The sequence below is a fragment of the Schistocerca gregaria genome, chromosome 5, assembly GCF_023897955.1.
Source record: "Schistocerca gregaria isolate iqSchGreg1 chromosome 5, iqSchGreg1.2, whole genome shotgun sequence".
In the NCBI taxonomy this organism is placed as follows: Eukaryota; Metazoa; Arthropoda; class Insecta; order Orthoptera; family Acrididae; genus Schistocerca; species Schistocerca gregaria.
In genome coordinates, this window is record NC_064924.1 from 572,317,179 (window position 1) to 572,338,877 (window position 21,699).

At 40.7% G+C, this 21,699-nt stretch overlaps 1 protein-coding gene across 1 annotated transcript in view; it reads left to right on the forward strand.

The window, feature by feature from the left end:
• LOC126272171 (GPI ethanolamine phosphate transferase 1) overlaps positions 1-21,699 on the forward strand; it is a 292,386-nt gene that overhangs the window by 224,162 nt on the left and 46,525 nt on the right. Inside the window, exon 11 of the mRNA XM_049974812.1 lies at positions 19,333-19,544. Coding sequence (XP_049830769.1) covers positions 19,333-19,544 — 212 coding nt within the window. The remainder of the gene's footprint in view (positions 1-19,332; positions 19,545-21,699) is intronic.

Consider the following 21,699-nt stretch of genomic DNA (forward strand, 5'->3'; position numbering starts at 1 on the left):
GATGAAAGCACAATGGCACACACAAAGTCACTCAAAGTCACAGACAGAACATTACAAGGTTTGTGAGGAAACTCTGAAGTAATGGGAGGAGCTCTACTCATATGCTCAGGAGATTTTTGACAAACACTTCCAGTTATCCCCAATTCAGCATCAGCAGATGAGATCATTGGATGCTTAAAGAAATCACATCTCTGGCCACCCATACAAATTCTGCGACTAACAATAAAATGTGAGAGTTGAACTATTGAAAGACGCAACAACAGCACATTTGGCTCAACAGCTTTTACAAATAGGTGAAGGCACATATCCTACTGACCAGATGACTGGCCTCACTAAACTCAAATGATTTCTACAACATAGCCACTGCTGAAAATGAACTCCTCGACCAAATTTAACCAAACATTGTTCACTACTATACCAGTCTGGACTGCCTATTTGAAAGGGCAGTTTTGGCAACTAAAAGAATATTATCGGCGACATCAGCTTTAATATTCAAGAGAAAGTTTCTGGTGAAAAGAGAATATACAAACCGATTGACACAATGGTAAATGCTGAAAAAAGTGTGAACTTCCCTGCAGAATTTCTAAACTCTTTGCAAGTGCCAGGAATACATTACACTGTTTTCAACTTAATATTGGCCCGTCCCCGGTAGCTGAATGGTCAGCGTGATGGATTGTCAATCCTCTGGGCCCAGGTTCGATTCCCAGCTGCGTCGGGGAATTTTCTCCGTCCAGGGACTAGGTGTTGTGCTGCCCTCATCATCATCCTATCATCCTCATGGAGTGCAGGTCGCTGAAGTGGCGTCAAATTGGAAGACCGGCATCCGACGAAAGACCTGCTCGACGGGGGGTCCTAGCCATACGATTAAATAAATAAACTTGAAATTGGATCTCCGATCATGCTACCCAGAAATCTCAACTCACCAAAACTATGTAATGGAACAAGGATGATTGTCAAGCAGCTATCGAATAACATCATCAGAGCCAAATTTATGACTGGAAAATACTAAGAACACATGCAGTTTATCCCCAGACTACCACTGGTTCCAATTTAAAAGACTACAGTTTTTGATCAAATTAGCCTACATTTTTACAATTAACAAACTGCAAGGACAAACTTCAAAATATCGCAGCATCAGCCTCAAAGACACTTGCTTCTCTAATGGTGAACTATATGTAGCTTGCTCTCGAGTAGGAAATTAGAAAAATTTGTGCTTATAAGATAACAAAATGAAAAATGTTGTTTATAATCAAATATTGTGAATAGTTAGAATATGTTTCCAATAATTTTTTTCACCACGTATACATTAAAGTTTATCCTTTTATTCCAACTACCACACAATCTCATATCACTTCCGTGAGGTACCAGGTACCCCAGCTAATTCAGAATAATATTAATAATACTTAGCACACTGACAACAGCCTCATAGTACATTTACTCTCTTATGAAGTTTGTCATCAGCCGTCAGTAACAGTTTGAAAACAACAGTAAGATTCACAAATATCATAGTAGGAAGAGAACTGTTTTACACTTTCCATCACTCAGGCTTAGCGTGACGCTGAAAAGACTGAGGTATTCAGCTATAAAAATCTTTGACTAAGTACTCAGTTATGTTTTTGTTGTAGCTTTCAGTCCGAAGACTGGTTTTATGCAGCTCACTATGCCAATCTTATATTGTGCAAGCTTTTTCATCTCTGAATAACTACTGCAACCTATATCTGTTTGAGCCCTCTCTTGATATGCTGGATATGCTTGCTGAGGGCACCCTCTACAATTTTTACTCTCCATTACCAAATTCACCGTTCCTCTATGTCTCAGACTGGTCCTACCAACTCATCCCTTCTTTTAGTCCCACTGTGCCATATATTTCTGTTCTCCCAAATGTGATCCAGAACTTCCTTATTAGTTATTTGATCTACCCATATAATCTCCAGCTTTCTTCTATCACAACACATTTCGAAAGCTTCTGTTCTTTTCTTGTCTGAACTGCTTATTGCCCATATTTCACTTGTGTTTAAGGATACACTCCAGACAAATAGCTTTAGGAAAGAGTTTGTAGCACTTAAATTAATATTTGACATTAAAAAATATCTCCTTTTTTCAATGACTTTTTCTTGCTCTTCCCAGTGTGCTTTTTATATCCTTTCTACTTTGGCCATCATCAGTTATTTTACTGCCCAAATAGCAAAACTGATCTACTACTCTCAGTGTCTCATTTCCTAATCTAATTCTCTCAATGTCATCTAATTCAGTTCCAGTTCACTCCATTACTCTTGTTTTACTTTTGTTGATGCTCATGTTGTGTTCTATCTTGAAGACACTGCTCAGTCCATTCAGCTGCCCTTTGAAGTCCTTTACTGTCTCTGACAGAATTACAACATTGTCAGCAGACTTCAATGTTTGTATTCATTTTCCCTGAAATTTATTTTATTAATTTATCTTTGCTTTCCTTTAGCTTGCTCAGTGTACAGACTGAATGACATTGGGGACAGTCTACAACCCTGCCTTACGAGGATGGTTTGAAAGTTTCTCATAATCACCACGAAAGGTTCACGTGATATTCATTGGACTGTTGCCTGTAAACACGTGCCACATCAGTGGAACTCTGCTTCTTCATATTCAACTGTTGCCAAGTGGACAAATGAATTTAAATTTGATCAAGAAAACTTAGATGATGATTGGCACAGTGGTCGGCCAAGATGTGTCGCTGCTCTGGAAATCATTGCAAAAGTGTGCAAAATGGTCATGGAGGATCGCCAGTTGAAAATGCGTGAAATTGCTCATGCTTACCAGATGTCATCTGATAGGGTATATCACATTTTAACTGAAGAATTAGAAATGAAAAAATTATCTAAAAGACGGGTGCCGCGACTCTGCCCATACACATGTGCCATCGCTATGGCAAAATTACACGAACTAAGATATGAATTGTTGCCACACCTGCCTTATCCACCTGATCTGGCTCCTTGAGACTTCCATCTCTTCCCAAAACTGAAAATTGTTCTTGTAGGTGAAGATTCACTCCAAACAAAGAACTGATAGCTGGAGTTGACAAATATTTTGCAAGCCTGTAGGAAACTTCATTTTCGAGATGGGATCAGGGCACTGGAACATTGTTGGACCAGGTGCATTAATCTACAAGGAGACTGCATTGAAAAATACAAAAAACTTTCAGTGATGTAAGAACTTTTTTTCTACTCTGCTCCAAGAACTTTTCAAACCACCCTTGTACTTCCTTCTCAACTACTACTTGTCCTTCATGCCCTTAAACTATTGTACAAATTGCAACTAATCCTTCACTTCCTGTATTTTATCCCAGCTACCTTCAAAATTTCAGAGTGCATTTCTGAGTGCTTTCCACTCAGCATTTTCAAAAGTTTTCTCTAAATCTACAAATGCTATAAATGTAGCTTTGGCTTTCTTCCATCTATCTTCTAAGATGTAGGATCATTATTGCCTCATGTGTTCTGGAACCCAGCTGATCTTCCCTGAGGTCAGCTTCTACAACTTTTTGATTCTTCTGTAAATAATTCTTGGCAATATTTTACTACCATTCTCACCTGCCTTCTTTGGAGCCTTCTTTGGAATTGCAATTATTAAACTCTTCCTGAAGTCTTACAGTACTTCACATATGTCATATACCTTGCACACCAGATGGAATGATTTTTCCACTGCTGGTTTTCTCCTAGGATCTGATTAATTCTGAGGGGAAATCATATTCTCTAGAGGTCTTGTGTGCAATTAGGTCTTTATGTGCTCCATCAATTTCTTTTCACAGTGTCATATTTCCCACCTCATCTGCATTTACTTCCTCTTCTTTGTTACAATACTGTCCTCAATTTGACTTCCTTTATGTAGACCATCTTTATATTCCTTCCACCTTTCAGCTTTCTGTTCTTTGCTTAGTACTGGATTGCCATAAGAGCTTTTGATATTCATACAGTTACTTCTCTTTTCTCCAAAGGTCTCTCTAATTTTCCCATTGTTGCCCTGTTTCTAATAGTTATGCTTGCTTCTACAGCCTTGCATTGTCCTCTTGCCATTCCTGCCGGGTTATTTTGCACTTACAGTCAATCTCATTTGTAGAAGTCTGTAATCCCTTTTGCATGCTTCATTTTTACATTTTCTCCTGTGCAGTTAAATTTATCTGCTATATTGTCAAAGGATTTCTATGAGGCCTTTACTTTTTACCTCTGTGATCCTCTGCTGCATACACTATTTCATCTCTCAGAGTTACCGATGCATCTTCTATTATGTTCCTGTCCTCTGCCCAAGTGCATCATTGCCTAATGCTACCTTTGAAACTTTCAATGGCCTTTGGTTCTTTCAATTTATTAAGGTCCCATCTCCTTGATTTCCTACCTTTCTGCAGTTTCTTCAGTTTTAATCTACATTTCATTTCATGACCACATCTGCCCCTGGAAATGTCTTCCAGTTTAAAATCTGATTTTTATTCTTTGTCTTACCATCATATAACCAACCTGAAACCATCCAGTGTCCCAGGTGTCTTCCACATATGCAACCCTCTTTCAAAACTCTTAAACTAAATCCTAGCAATGATTAAATCACTTGATAAATTCTGTTACCTCATTGTAATTTCTTTCAATCCTTTTTTCATCTGCAGAGCTAGTTGGCATATACATTTACATGAATATTGTGTTTGTTGACTTCATGTCCATCTCAGTTACAACAATTTGTTCACAGCTTATCCGTGTTCCTGTTTTCTGATTCGTTATTAGGCATACTCTTATGTTATACCTATCTGACTTTGTGTTGAACCATATACTGACCTGACCGGAAGCCATGTTCTTCCTGCCACTGCACTTTACTAATTCCTACTAAATGTAACTGAAAGCTATCCATTTCCCTCTGTAAATTATCTAACCTATCTATCTGATTAAGGACTGTAACATTCCACCCTCTGCCCCATAGAATGCCAGTTTTGTTTCACCTGCTGACGATATCTTCCTTTGTGGTCCCCTATCAGCAGTCTACTGTGGGCCTATTTTATCTCAAGGATATTTTACCCAAGAGGATGCCATCATCATTAAGCCAGATAATATAGCTACATAAAATAATGGTGCAGTTCCTCATTGCTTACAGCCATTTGTAGTACCAACACAAAAAGGCCGTGTTGGCAGAATTACTTCGCCAGATCAGACGATCATCCAGACTGTTGTCCTTGCAGATTTAGAAAGCACTGGTGCATCTCTTCTGGAATCATATGACATTATGACCTCTCCATGGACGCCCTTCCAATGGGATTGTGTGCACTGTGCTGTATTTATATTGTAGAGGAAATTTATTTGCAGTTGGAAAAATGAACCACTTTCACCTGTGCATTAGAATGACTACAATGAAAATTTGTGCCAGACTGGGACTCGAATCCAGATTTCTTGCTTTATGTGAGCAGTCACCTTAAAAGCTTCAGCTATAAATAATGGCCAGACACAAACTTCCATATGTCGTCAGCCTTGTGTCAAACCTGCTCTCAAATGGTATGTATATTCCTGTCCAGGAGTGACATATTGGGGCCTGGTATTGGTGAATAAATACAATATAGCAGTTCCTCTGTTATTAAGAAGTACAATGCAGTGTTCCTTTGGACATGCATGCATTTTGCCATTTCGTATAGGCAAGCAAGGCCCTAATTCCTCAAGGATCATGATTTACGGAGGAAGAGGGATCACTCAGTGAAACATAATATGAGAAGTCCAGGAGGCAGCAGTCTTGCTGCTAACAAGATAAAGAGATGTCCAACGACACTGCATCCAGTTGAGTCAAAAGCTAATCATTCTCCAAATCAGACCGTATTTGTTAAAAGGCCTCAATGTTTAAATAATTTTGGGAGTTGCTTGAGCTATCAAATTTGAGGACTCAGCCATCAATCCTCCTGGTTGTAGGAGTAACTTGTGGCCCATCTGGGTGGGAGAAATTGTTTCAAAGTGTTACTGGTTTCTGGTGTCTAGTTAGTGATTCACAGTGACTGGTAAGCTTATTGTTGTACTACAGAAGATGACAAGAATTTGCTGATATGTTGCAATGCACAAGTGTGGTTTTCTGTCCAGTTTTTCGAGGTTTTCTGCATGAATGTTGTAGCTCAATGGGTGCACATATTATCATAGGTAGAGGCCTCGTATTAGACTGAAGCTTTTAGGTAGTTGCAGAGGTCTTAAAAGTGTATTGACTGATTTACGTAACTGGACCTTGGAATCTTTCTCAAGGCAATTTGATTCATTCTAGTGTGGGATTAGTGCCAGTTTTTATCCTGGGACCTCTGCCTTTCACAGGCAAGTCCTCTACTGACTGAACTATCCAAGAATGACTTATGACCAACCCTCACAGCTTTACTACCCCAAGCAGTGGCATATGTTTAAAAATGTATGGATTATTGCAGGGGTCTATGTGAGAAGATGGTTGGTTCATACATGTAATACGTAGCAGACCACAGTATGATATCAGGTCCATAGTCTTGACAACTTGTTGTGTTATTCCAAGTTCTGTAAGGCCAGTCGTCATCAAATTTGAAACAATAATGTTCATGAAGACTGAACAGTCTGGTCACATATCAGTGTTGGCATGCTGCTTTATGGATTTATAGTGAATTATGTAGTGGCAGGAACATAGTAATAATGCCAAAATGTGCAATCTCTGTGCTTCTTTGCATAGTAAACAGGAGGAGGTGCCAACAATATTGTGAAAAGGAAAGTTGATACTCACCATATGAGCTGCAGATAGGCACAACAAAAAGACTGTCACAAATATAGCTTTCGGCCCATAAGGCCTTCATAAGAATTAGACAGGAAACACACACATACAAACTCACACACACACACGACTGCAGTCTCAGGCAACTGTGACCAACAGCGAGCAGTATCACTGGTGCAGGGAGGGGAGGGATAGTAGGGTAGGCGTAGCAGACAGTGACTTGCTGTTAGGGAGCACAGAGGGACGAAGTGGAAAGAGGGTAGGGCAGCTATGTGCAGCTGGGAGATTAGACAGAGGGGGCAGAGTGGTGGGGAAGGAGGATAGCGGAAAATGAAAGAAGTTAAAAGACTGGGTGCAATGAAGGAATGAGGGCTGTGTAGTGCTGGAATGGGAACAGAGAAGGGGCTGGATGGGAGAGGACAATTACTAATGAAGGTTGAGGCTGGGAGGGTTATGGGAACATAGGATATACTGCAGGGAAATTACCCACCTGTACAATTCAGAAAAGCTGGTGTTGGTTGGAAGGATCCATATGGCACAGCTGTGAAGCAGTCATTGAAATGAAGGATGTCATGTTTGGCAGCATGCTCATCAACAAGGCGGTCCACTTGTTTCTTGACCATAGTTTGTCAGTGGAAATTCATGTGGACAGACAGCTTTGTTTGTTGTCAAGCCCACATAGTATGCAGCACAGTGGTTGCAGCTTAGCTTGTAGATCACATGACTGGTTTCACAGGTAGTTCTTCCTTTGATGGGATAGGTGATGTTTGTGACTGGACTGGAGTAGGTGGTGGTGGGAGTATGTGTAGGACAGATTTGTGAAAGCTTCAATGAGACCCTCAGTATATTTCAAGAGGGACCACTTGTCACTGCAGATGAGTTGGGGGTCAACATCTAGGAATGTTTCTTGTTGGGTTGAGTAGGAAAAGGTGAAGCAAACGGAGGAGAATTTGAGGTTCTGGGGCAAAGTGGATAGGGCGTCCTCTCCCTCAGTCGAAATCACAAAGATGTCATCAATCAATCTAAACCAGGTGAGGGGTTTAGGATTCTGGCTGTTTAGGAAGGATCTCTCTAGATGGCCCAGGAATACATTGGCATAGGATTGTGCCATGCAGATGTCCATAGTCATACCCCTGTTTGTTTGTAAGTAATGCTTTCAAAGGAGAAGTAATTTTGGGTGAGGATATAGTTGGTCATAGTGACTAGGAAGGAGGTAGTTGGTTAGGAATCTGTCGGGCTTTAGGAAAGGTAATGTTCTGTAATGTTAAGGCAATGAGCATTTGGGATTTTAGTGTAAAGGGAGGTGGCATCAGTAGTGATGATCAGGGCAACATGTGTTAAGGGGACAGGAACTTTAGAGAGTCAGTAGAGGAAATGTTTGGTAACTTTTATATAGGAGGGTAAGTTCTGGGTAATAGGTTCAAGGTTTTGGTCTACTAGGGTAGAGATTCTCTCAGTGTGGGCACAGTAACCGGCCACAATGGGGTATCCCAGGTGTTTGGGTTTATGGATTTTAGGAAGGATGTAGAAGGTGGGAGTGTGGAGAGTGGAAGAGATGAGTAGAGAGATGGACTCTGGGGAGAGGTTCTTTCTCAGTTCTATCCCAGTTTGGACCCACTAATTCCACCTCATCCAGTTACATCTGCCATACCCCTTCTTCATACTTATCCATCCCACTACCCACAGTAAAATATATTTGTATATTACTTATATCGCTTTTCATCTCATTGGGACTTCTCACCAATTTTAGTGAGTATTCACCTGTTACTATTGTCGACTCCCACAGATTTCAAATTGTTGCCTCCGTTTCATCCTTCTCATGATTTTTCACATGTACTTGGGTGTCTTTTTGGGTATTTTTTCGGGCATAATTCTGTGTTACTCACATATTTTTTCACATTTTTTCCACCACCATAGATCCTTGCTCCTTCCATCTGAATCAATACAGAAAAGTTTCCTTATCCCTAGACAGAACCCAGTCCCACATACTGTTCCTGCATTGTTGCTTGACTCATGGAATCCCCCCCCCCTCCCCCAAATGGCTTTACCATCAAATTACCCATTTCCGGTCGTCATCCCTCCTTCCACAATGACCTCTATCTGTTTGGATTCCATCAGTCTTTAACCCTCACAAACATAGTCCTGCACAACCTTATCAACCAACCCCAAACCACCTTGCAGTATCTTCTCTCCATCTGCAAAATTCTCCTGCAATGCAATCCCAAATTCCTGGAACCAATAACACAATTTGGAACTCTTGCCCTCTATGGACTAGAGCAACATGCACAAAGACACCTCAAAAAGCTCTCCATCCTGCTCACTTCTTACTCCCACCTTCAAGTACCTCTGACCACCCCCTCTACAACAACCTCCAAACCTCCTCCACGTCCCCTCATAGCTGACAAACCCCGTCTCGCAGACCTAGTACATTTACCCCACCCTCCAAAACTCCCTCCCACCACCACACACAATCTAGAACCTAAACAGATCCAAAACATAGTCTTTAACCTTTCTTCCAAAAGCCTTGGCCCCACAGAAATATCGGTCCTTTCCAAAGGCCTCACTTTTTGCCCCACTCCCAAATTCAGTCATGCAGGACTTGTTAAAGACCTTCTCTCCTTCTCCTGGTCCCTACGGCGGAAACACTTTTTTGCCACCAACCCTACCAATCAGACTTGACCAAAGACCAATGTTGAACCATGCCTAACTCAGTTCGCTCCTCCATCCAACCATCATCCACCCCCACTGCACCCAAATCACCCGCTCTTAACCTTCCAGAATTTCTTAACCTCGAATATCGCCTCACCATCATTCGCCAAACCTTTCAATGTGCAGACTAACCTTACAACCGCAGAAAGAACCACAGTCCGCTATCTTAAAACTGGTCCTGATCATATAACCCTACCTGTGGATAGAGCCTCCACCACTATTGTTTTGAACCGCAAGGACTATCTGCAGAAGGACTCTGTCATCTGTCAGATACATCCACCTACAAATCTTGCCACAGTGAACCCATTCCAGAAATCCAGCAGGATCTTCAGTCAGTCCTCAAATCCTTAGCCCCTTCCCAGAACCTCTCCCAGGAGTCCCCCTCTCTACTCACCACTTCTCACACTCCCACCTTCTACATGCTTCCTATAATCCATAAACCCAACTGCCCAGGATGCCCCATTGTGGCCGGTTACTGTGCCCCCACTGAGAGAATCTCTGCTCTCGTAGACCAATACCAAGAACCTAATACCTGGAACTTACCCTCCATATAAAAGATAACAACCATTTCTTCCAACAACTCTCCACAGTTGCTGTCCATTTACCACACGGTGCCCTGCTCATCACTATTGATGGCACTTCCCTTTACACTAAGATCCCTAATGCCCAGAGCTTTTCCGCTATTGAACACTAGCTTTCCCAATGCCCAACAGATTCCAAGCCAACTACCTCCTTCCTATTTGCTATGACCAACTATATCCTCACCCACAGTACTTCTCCTATGAAGGCATTACCTACAAACAATCAGGGGTATGAGTATGGGCACCTGCATGGCACAATCCCATGCCAATGTATTCATGAGCCATCTAGAGGGATCCTTCCTAAACAGCCAGAATCCTAAACCCCTCACCTGGTTCAGTTTCATTGACGACATCTTTGCATTTTCGATTGAGGGTGAGGGCACCCTACCACATTGCCCCAGAACCTCAACTTCTCCTCCATTTGCTTCACCTGTTCCTACTCAACCCAACAAGAAACCTTCCTAGATGTTGACCTCCACCTCATTTGCATTGACGAGTGGTCCCTCTTGAAATATACTGAGGGTCTCATTGAAGCCTTCACAAACTGTAATTATCCTCCCAACCTTGTACAAAAAACAGATCTCCCGTGCCTTGTCTTTCCAATCTCCCACCAATCTTCCACCATCTTGCCACAGAGAAGCATTCCCCTCATGACCCAGTACCACCCAGGACTGGAGCAGCTGAATTACATTCTCTGCCAGGATTTCGACTATCTCTTGTCATACCCTGAAATGAGAAATGTCCTGCCCACTATCCTTCCCATCCCTCCCACAGTGGTATTTCAATGTCCACTGAACCTACACAATATACTCATCCATCCCTACACAACCCCTGCTCCCAGCCTGTTACTCATGGCTCATCCCACTGTAATAGACATAGATGGAAGACCTGTCCTATACATGATCCCACCACCACCAGTCACAAACATCACCTATCCCATCTAAGGCAGGGCTATCTGTAAAACTAGTCATGTGATCTACAAGCTAAACTGCAACCACTGTGCTGCATTCTATGTGTGCTTGACAACCAACAAACTGTCTGTCCACATGAATGACCACCGAAAACTGTGGCCAAGAAACAAGTGGACCACCCTGTTGCTGAGCATGCTGCCAAACATGACATCCTTCATTTCAGTGACTGCTTCACAGCCTGTGCCATGTGTATATTTACTACCAACACCAGTTTTTCTGAACTGCACAGGTAGGAACTTTTCCTGCAATATGTCTTACGTTCCGGAAACCCTCCTGGCCACAACCTTTGTTAGTCATTGTCCTCTCCCATCTAGCCTCTTCTCTGTTCCCGTTCCAGCACTACACAGCCCTCATTCCTCCATTGCACCCAGTCTTTTTACTTCTCTCATTTTCCACTGTCCCCCTCCCCATGTCTCCACTCCCTCTGTCTAACCTCCGGACTACACATAGCTGCTGTACTCTCTTTCCACGTTCGTCCCTCCATGCTCCCCAACAGCACATCACTGTCCGCCATGCCTACCCTACTATCCCTTCCCCTCCACACCCCAGCCTCCTCCTTACCCCCACCCAGTCACCACTCCCATCATGCACCAGTTTTGGTGCTTGCAGTGTGGCCTCAGTTGCCTGAGATTGCAGTCATGTGTGCGTGAGATGCGTTTGCATAAGTGCGTATGTGTGTGTGTTTGCCATCTAAATCTGACGAAGGCCTTACGGGCTGAAAGCTAGATTTGTGACAGTCTTTTTGTTGCGCCTATCTGCAACTCTGCTTCTCTTCTATATGGTGAGTAGCAACTTTTCTTTTCACAATATTGTTACATTCCATCCTGGATTTTCCATTGCTTGAAGTAGGAGTCAAGTAATGTAAGGAATAGTGATTAAGTGAAATTTCAAATCAAAGAGATGAATATTCATCTTTTTACAGCAAACTACTCTGCAGTATTCTTCCGAATTTGGATACAAATATATTGTGTAGGGGATAGCATCTTAGACACAAACTAACAGATATCTCACATTTTGCAAGCCACTTGTGCCTCTTGGATCATTCTTAATGGCAAGTACCTGGAGTAGCTCAATCTTAATGGCTGAATCTGAATCTAGTTTTGGTAAACACAGAGCTCATGAGGTGGAGGCTGATCAGCACTACCAGTCCTCCATAAGCTATAGTGTTTCATTTGCATTAGCTGTGGATTACCTCATACAGATTTATAATACAATAAGGATAGATAAGGAGCCAGTGGCGCCTTCTTCTGGCAGAAGGATTGAAAGGAAAGAAAGAAGGATGAAGGAAAAGGACTGGTAAGGTTTAAGGAATGGGGAGAGTTATGGGTAAGTTCCCCAGAACCCTGGATCAGGGGAGACTTATTGGATGGGATGAAGAGGAAAAAGTGATTGTTGGTGCCTGTACTGAGCAAGATATGAAAACCTGAGAACTTGAAGATGGAAGAAAGGATAATAAGCAAGACAGAAATTACTGTAAAAACTTTGTGCCTGATTCAATAAGAATGGACAGTTAATTGTGTTATACATGGGGAAAAATAGACAGGTCGAAAATAAAAAATATAGAGAAGGAATAGTTATGGAGAAGAAATGCTGAGACCACAGAAATTAATGTAAATTTAGGCCAGGTGGATGGCAAGAACCAAGCACATATTTTAATGTCAGTTCCCACCTATGGAATTCTGATGAACTGGTGTCAGGAGGGAAAATCCAGATGGCACATGTGGTGGTACAGGCACTGAGGTCACAACTGTCATGTTTCAGAATATGCCTTACAACGGGAAATTGTGTGTTGCCAGTATACACCCTCTGTCTATGTCCATTCATCTTAACTAATACTTTTGTGGTAGTCACACCAATACACCAATGTAGAAGGCTGAACAGTGTTTACATAATAGCTAGAGTATGACAATAGTCATTTCACAGGTGACTCTCCCTTTGATGGTATAAGTTTAGTTAGTTACAGGGGCTGTATAGGTGGTGGTAAGAGACTGCATTGGACAAGTCCTACAGAGGGGATGGTCACAGGGGTAGGAGCCATAGGGTAGGGAAATGGGTGCAGAAGGAGCACAGAGTCTGACCAGGATATTGCAGAGATAGGGGGCTTATGCAAAGCTATTCTAGGTATGTGGGCAGAATGTCAGACAGAATGAGCATGATTTTAGGGAGTCATAGCGTTGTTGAAGTAGCTGATTTATACATTCAAGACCAGGCTGGCAGTGAGTGACAAGAGTTGTACACCTAAGCTGTGTTGTGAAGGGATCAACACTACCAGGATTGGATGCGATAGCCCGGGAATTCTGCTTTCAGTGTTGGCTAGTGGGATAATTTTGTAGAGAAACTCTCAGGTGAGAATGGTGGTGTGCTGCTGTAAAGAGTCTGCATCTGAACAAATATGTTTATCTCAAGTTCCTCAGGCTGTATGGGAGGGAACATTTGACATGAAAGGAATTCCAGCTGTCAAAATGTAAGTGTTGTTGTTGTTGTCTTCAGCCCTGAGACTGATTTGATGCAGGCCTCCTAGCTACTTTACTATCCTGTGCAAGCTTCTTCATCTCCCAGTACCTACTGCAACCTACATCCTTCTGAATCTGCTTAGTGTATTCATCTCTTGGTCTCCCTCTACAATTTTTACCTTCCACGCTGCCCTCCAATACTAAATTGGTGATCCCTCGATGTCTCAGAACATGTCCTACCAACCAATCCCTTCTTCTAGTCAAGTTGTGCCACAAGCTCCTCTTCTCCCCAATTCTATTCAATACCTCCTCATTAGTTATGTGGTCAACCCATCTAATCTTCAGCATTCTTCTGTAGCACCACATTTTGAAAGCTTCTACTCTCTTCTTGTCTAAGCTATTTATCATCCACGTTTCACTTCCATACATGGCTACACTCCATACAAATACTTTGAGAAACGACTTCCTGACACTTAAATCAATACCTAATGTTTACAAATTTCTCTTCTTAAGAAATGCTTTCCTTGCCATTGCCAGTCTACATTTTATATCCTCTCTACTTTGACCATCATCAGTTATTTTGCTCCCCAAATAGCAAAACTCCTTTACTACTTTAAGTGTGTCATTTCCTAATCTAATTCCCTCAGCATCACCCGACTCAATTAGACTACATTCCATTATCCTCGTTTTGCTTTTGTTGATACCCTTCTTTCTAGACACTGTCCATTCCATTCAACTGCTCTTCCAAGTCCTTTGCTGTCTCTAACAGAATTACAATGTCATCGGTGAACCTCAAAGTTTTTATTTCTTCTCCATGAATTTTATTACCTACTCCAAATTTTTCTTTTGTTTCCTTTACTGCTTGCTCAATATACAGATTGAATAACATCGGAGATAGGCTACAACCCTGTCTCACTCCCTTCCCAACCACTGCCTCCCTTTCATGCCCCTCGACTCTTATAACTGCCATCTGCTTTCTGTACAAATTGTAAGTAGCCTTTTGATCTCTGTATTTTACCCCTGCCACCTTCAGAATTTGAAAGAGAGTATTCCAATCAACATTGTCAAAAGCTTTCTCTAAGTCTACAAATGCTAGAAATGTATGTTTGCCATTCCTTAATCTTTCTTCTAAGGTAAGTCGTAGGGTCATGTATTCCAACATTTCTACGGAATCCAAACTGATCTTCCCCGAGGTCAGCTTCTATCAGTTTTTCCATTCGTCTGTAAAGAATTCGCGTTAGTATTTTGCAGCTGTGACTTATTAAACTGATAGTTCGGTAATTTTCACATCTGTCAACACCTGCTTTTTTTTGGGATTGTGATTATTATATTCTTCTTGAAGTCTGAGGGTATTTCGCCTGTCTCATACCTCTTGCTCACCAGATGGTAGAGTTTTGTCAAGACTGGTTCTTCCAAGGTTGTCAGTAGTTCTAATGGAATGTTGTCTACTCCGGGGACCTTCTTTCGACTCAGTTCTTTCAGTGCTCTGTCAAACTCTTCATGCAGTATCGTATCTGCCATTTCATCTTCATTTACATCCTCTTCCATTTCCATAATATTGTCCTTAAGTACATCGCCCTTGTATAGGCTCTCTATATACTCCTTCCACCTTCCTGCTTTCCCTTCTTTGCTTAGAACTGGGTTTCCATCTGAGCTCTTGATATTCATGCAAGTGGTTCTCCTTTCTCCAAAGGTCTCTTTAATTTTCCTGTAGGCAGTATCTATCTTACCCCTAGTGGGATAAGCCTCTACATCCTTACATTTGTCCTCTAGCCATCCCTGTTTAGCCATTTTGCACTTCCTGTCGATATCATTTTTGAGACGTTCGTATTTCTTTTTGCCTGCTTCATTTACTGCATTTTTATATTTTCTCCTTTCATCAATTAAATTCAATATTTCTTCTGTTACCCAAGGGTTTCTACTAGCCCTCATCTTTTTACCTATTTGATCTCGTCTTTTTACCTATGTGATCCTCTGCTGCCTTCACTATTTCATCCCTCAAAACTATCCATTCTTCTTCTACTGTATTTCTTTCCCCCATTCCTGTCAATTGTTCCCTTATGCTCTCCCTGAAACTCTGTACAACCTCTGGTTCTTTCAGTTTATCCTGGTCCCATCTCCTTAAATTCCTACCTTTTTGCAGTTTCTTCAGTTTTATTCTACAGTTCATAACCAATAGATTGTGGTCAGTGTCCACATCTGCCCCTGGAAATGTCGTACAATTTAAAACCTGGTTCCTAAATCTCTGTCTTACCATTATATAATCTATCTGATACCTTTTAGTATCTCCAAGTTTCTTCCATGTATACAACCTTCTTTCATGATTCTTAAACCAAGTATTAGCTATGATTAATTTATGCTCTGCGCAAAATTCTACCAGGCGGCTTCCTCTTTCATTTCTTAGCCCCAATCCATAGTCACCTACTATGTTTCCTTCCCTTGCTTTTCCTACTGACGAATTCCAGTCACCCATGACTATTAAATTTTCGTCTCCCTTCACTACCTGAATAATTTCTTTTATCTCATCATACATTTCATCAATTTCTTCGTCATCTGCAGAGCTAGTTGGCATATAAATTTGTACTACTGTAGCACGCGTGGGCTTCGTGTCTATCTTGGCCACAATAATGCATTCACTATGCTGTTTGTAGTAGCTTACCCGTACACCTATTTTTTTATTCATTATTAAACCTACTCCTGCATTACCCCTATTTGATTTTGTATTTATAACCCTGTATTTACCTGACCAGAAGTCTTGTTCGCCCTGCCACTGCAATTCACTAATTCCCACTATATCTAACTTTAACCTATCCATCTCTCCTTTTAAATTTTCTAACCTACCTGCCCGATTAAGGAATCTGACATTCCACACTCTGATCCATAGAACGCCAGTTACCTTTCTCCTGATAACGACGTAAATGTCGTAAATGTAAGTACTGTTGTTTATTCATCGGTTTAATGTGAAACAAATTTTGCAGCTGAACCTCAGTGAGGATGAGGTCAATGTCAGGGAAAGTGGTATGAGATTCAGAATGGGATCATGTGAAATTTCATTGGGAGAATGTGTTTAGAGATTCCAAAAATTTCAATGGGTCAGCCTTACCCTGAGTCCATATGGCAAGGATGTTATCAATGTATCTAAACCAGTCCAGAAGCTGAAGGTATATGGATCCCTGGAAAACCCATGAAAGGTTGGTGTAAGAAGGAGCCATCATGGTTCCCAAGGCTGTACCCCGGATCTGTTTGTATGCCTGCCCCTCAAAGGTAAAACATTTGGTCGGAAGTATAGTGTTGATTAAAGTGAACAGGAAGGATGTCATAGGTTTGGAATTAGGTGGACACTGGCTGAAGTAATGTTTAGCAGTAGGCAGGGCATGTGCATTGGTAATATTGATATACAAGGAGGTGTCATCAGTAAGGAGGTGACATCAGTAGTGACAGGCGAAGCATGTTGTGGGAGTGGGACAGGCGCAACCCTTTATTTTTAAAAGAAATAATTGAAGACAATGTTGTTAGGTACATACTAATGGGGTGATTTGAAACTTTCTAGCAGATTAATACCGTGTGTGGGCAAGTGCTCTACGGGCAGAACTAACAAAGCACAGTTCATAACCCACCCTTGCAGACCAACTGTGCCAGTACTCTACCTGCTACCTTCCAAATGTCCTTTTTCTGGAAACGCTAGTGTTGCAAGGTATGTTGGATAATTCAGTCAGTAGAGCAATTGTCCATGAAAGGCAAAGTTCCCAAGTATGAGTCCTGGTCTGGCACCCAATCTTAATCTGTTGGAAAGCTTCGTATGGGCTGCCTGTCACGTTTTATTTATTTCATGTTTCCTCATATAAGCTTGAATTTTCTTGAATCAACCTAGGTGCTCATGAAATGAGAATAATTTCCAGTTCTTCTCCCAAAAACACTGTAAGTAGGATGGATGTATCATTGTGGAGCAGTAACACCTGCCCAATGCAAAAGGGCTTCAGGGACCCCATCATAAGCCTGTAAGTCTCCTGACTCCCACTCCAACTACTCCTTTTTTCGAGATAGGGGGTACGGTGAATAAGAAGTTCATTAACAGGGTCAGTCTTTGCGACTAACAGTTGGTTTTATTGTTCATGTATCTTGTTCTTCTTTATAAGCAAACAAGTTGCACATTTCTGTATACCATAACATTTAAATAAATTTCCAATCTCATCAGTCCTTCTGCTTTCTCAGATCACAAATTGTAAGCCATTTTTTCAGTCATGAAATGAATGTTCACTTCCATATTAGCATGGATGACTCAGCACACCTACATATCTTAAGTTCAGTCCATGGTTGCTACCAGAAACAAATTCTCATTTATTTGGCCGCTTAAAGATTACTGACACAGCATTCATTGTTGAGTCCAAAGAGGCAGTTTTTTTTTTTTTTTTTTTTTTTTGCAAAGAGGCTCAAATGTGTACATTGATAGCCATGAAAGCTGCAACAACAATAACCTTACAACCTTCAGCTCAGAAAATAATTCCTATAAGTGAGAGGAACAAGAAACAAATTCCATACTATCTGATCCCTTATGCTAAGGAGCCTGTCACCAGATAGATAATCTATACCACTCTCCACTTTGCCCTGACCCTCCCTCATCCCAGCCCCCCCCCCACCCCACCCCCCCCCCCCCCCCCCCACCCCACACGCTGCTGTCAGTGAACCAGTTTACCAAGAGGCTCTCACTGATCTCATCATGTTGTTCTGTCACCCGTTCCTGCTCTGTGGGGAATTTGATAGACATTATGTGCTTTGGGCTCTGCAATACCTGCCCCAGGTTTCAGCTGTTGAGGGCCTCTTGACTGTAGAAAATACTTTTCTTCTGAGCAGGATACAGAGCACACCCTTTAGTGTGACTATAAGATCATCCTCTGCTGTTGATCTTTCATTGTGGTCTCCATCCTGCCCACATACTTCTCAGTGGGAAATCATCAGTGATCTACAATTCAGTGACCATTTCATAATCTGGATACCATTGCCATAAAGAACAGTACCTGAAAAAAATCCAGCCAGATGGATGCTCATGTAGGGAAACTGGATGTTGTCCAGTCAACTGGCCATGTTTGAACGTGTTTGAATCTTGTGGAATTGGTGAATAATATCACCAGCATGACTCAAAATTGTGCTGATGGGTCATTGCCAAAACTGTAGTTTTAAGTTACATCTGGTAAGTTATTTGAGGTAATAAAAAGACTATAAATAATTAGCTTCTCTCTTTCATACTCTGCTGAAATAACTCCCATGGGCTAATGAAACCACAAATACATGTGTTCATAAGCTGAAGTAGCTGTCTAAGATAATATTTCGATTTGTCAAGACATTTCACATTAGGGTGAAATCCAAGCTGTGGCAGTGGTAATGTATTAATTTATTTTGTTTTAAAGGGGTAAAATAGTTACTTGCCAGATTCTGTTTTACAGTTTGTGTTGTAGTAAGTAGCATTGTGGGTTGGTACCTTGCTGTTGTCTTGGTAATACTAGAAATTTATTGTTCTTTATTAAAAAATACAATAATTGCCATACATTAAATTGTATGAGGCAGTCACATCCTCTATAGTTATTTTAATTTTCTTCTTGTATTATCCCTGTTCTTTTGCAAAAAAAATTCTTAAAACGTTTGACCAAATTTACAGTATCTTACAGGTTGTGTTACACTATGAATGTGTGGGTGAGTAAGATAAGTTGACTGTTACAATTTTAAACAAGAATTTATTTTCCCGTTTTTTAATGTTTTAGAACTGTTGACCAAATATCTAATTATTTTACTATTACTATTATTTTGCTAAGGGCCATGAAACCTCAAAGACAGACAAATTCTTCAGAATATATTCTGTAGCTTAATGCTCTTCACAATTCAGTAACAATTTTCTTTGAGATTCATTTGTTTCAGGCTTTTGTCTGGTGTCTTGTGGGTGCTGTTTGGTGTATGCAGCATATTTTATTTCAAATCTCACAGTGAGAAGTCTACCAGGAACTTTGTTTATTTGTTCCTCCTGTTGCTTTTGACTGCAACTGTATGGAATATCCACCACATATCATCTAGCCTTGGAGAAAAAACTGGTTTACCAATTTTTAATCAAGCTATATCATGGCTATTGTTCAGTAAGTAAAGATTATAGTTTTTAAATGTGTTTCTGTTGTTAGTTGTAACGGAACCTGTCAAAAGATTCTCAAAAATATAATGGTGTGTTGAAAATCAGTAGTAAACATTATGTTGTGCAGAAGTCATTGACATCTTTTGTCTATGCCTGTAATGAATATGAGGTAATTTTTGAAGTTTTTATGTATTTTTATTGTGTTGGAGCAAGTCAGCTGCAAGGAAAGAGAAATAAATAATGGGTTTCATGCTTAAGGGGTTATCTCTGAAATGTTGATTCAGACCAATGGTGGTCAAATACTCCCAACAACTATTAGCACTCTAAAAAGTCAGATTTAGAAGGCAAGCTCTTATGAAGTAGTGCAATTTGCATTGTCAGGCTGTATTTGTGAGAGTTGAAGTCATCTCCACAGAAGACTAGTGGCATCACCATGGCCACAGTAATTTGTAGGTTGAAGTGCTTCTTGATAAGATCTAGAGGGCAGGAGAGGTGAGGCTATGTGATATGAGATCTATTGCCATTATGCACTGTTACATCGTAAGTGGTGTGTTTGCAAATGACTTGTTAATGGACAATCTTGGTTTTAAAAAGAGTGTAATTTGACTTAGTAATACATTTTAAAAAGTGAGAATAATTCCTTTTGTTCTGGAATTTTATTTTATTTTCCTTATAAGTTTGTTTATCATCAGGCAGAAATACACTTTAAAAATTATATCCATGTTACTGTGTGATGTTCTGTAATTTATGTGAATGAGTCACTGAGGGTGAGATAGCATACACTATTCACAGTAGCCAACTGAAACGATGAGTAAAGCAGTGTTGAAGAATCAAACTATTGGTTGGAACAGTATTGACAAGAATTCCACGACTTGATTTCAAACATATTGTGCATACTTCCATCCATTACTTCAGCATCAATTAATCTTCCCAGGAAATGTGAGTCCCCAGTAAAATATTTAGGGCATACAAAATGCTAACAGGATTATTTGTAGCTTAAAGAAGCTTGAATAATGTAGACCACACCTACATCAGCTGATAATAATGGGTCTGCACAACCTTTACCTTTATGAGTCAATCCTGTTTGCAAGTGAGTGTCTTTAAAACAGGACTAGGGAATTGTGACAGAATAAACATGTCTATAGTCACAATACAAGGAACACCAGTTATATCTACATAACTCAGTCCTGAAAAGTATTGTATCATAGAAGGGTTTCACACATTGCACTTAACTCATTCAACAACCTAAATACTTGATTGCTCTTATAACAGCTGCGAAAAAAAAATCCTTTAAAAATATGCCTTATTCATTTCCCATGGGACATTGTTTTACGCCGGCCAGAGTGGCTGTGCGGTTCTAGGCGCTACAGTCTGGAGCCGAGCGACCGCTACGGTTGCAGGTTCGAATCCTGCCTCGGGCATGGATGTGTGTGATGTCCTTAGGTTAGTTAGGTTTAATTGGTTCTAAGTTCTAGGCGACTGATGACCTCAGAAGTTAAGTCGCATAGTGCTCAGAGCCGTTGTTTTACTCAAAAAAATAATTCTTGAATTAAAAAACACAGCATCTGAATGTTGAGATTCTAGTTATTGGTATTTTTTACTTTTTAAATTAGATCGTTTGTTATTTGTAATTCCAAACTGAAATTTCTGAATGATGACGACCATAACCGTAATAACACTAATCACCATCATCATAAATGCATCATGGAAATGTGCTAAAGATGATTGGAGCAAGAGTAGTTGCTTTCACTTTTGGACTAGCAAATTGTTGCAGTACCTCTAACGAAAAGAAAACTTAATAAATGGTAACAGCACGACCATATTATATTTAAAAATTTAGAGTGATTATACTTCAAGATAAAATGCCTTATTTAGTTGATTTATGGTTTATGGTGTTGCTAGGCCACCCAGCTTATTTGTGTTCAAATAAAACGCCGCAGTATTGCTGGAATAACTTAATTTTTTGGGGAGTGTAGTAGTCTGCCAAAAGCCCAAAAATCCTCCAGAATATGTTTTGTGAATGAAGCCATCAAACAGAATGACCAAATGACCAGCATTATCTGAACCAAAGCAAACAGACCTGCACTTCAGGCCATTGAGTTTTCATTATCCAGCCCATTAAAGAATAATTTTAAACACTATGGTACCTACAGCCAACACAT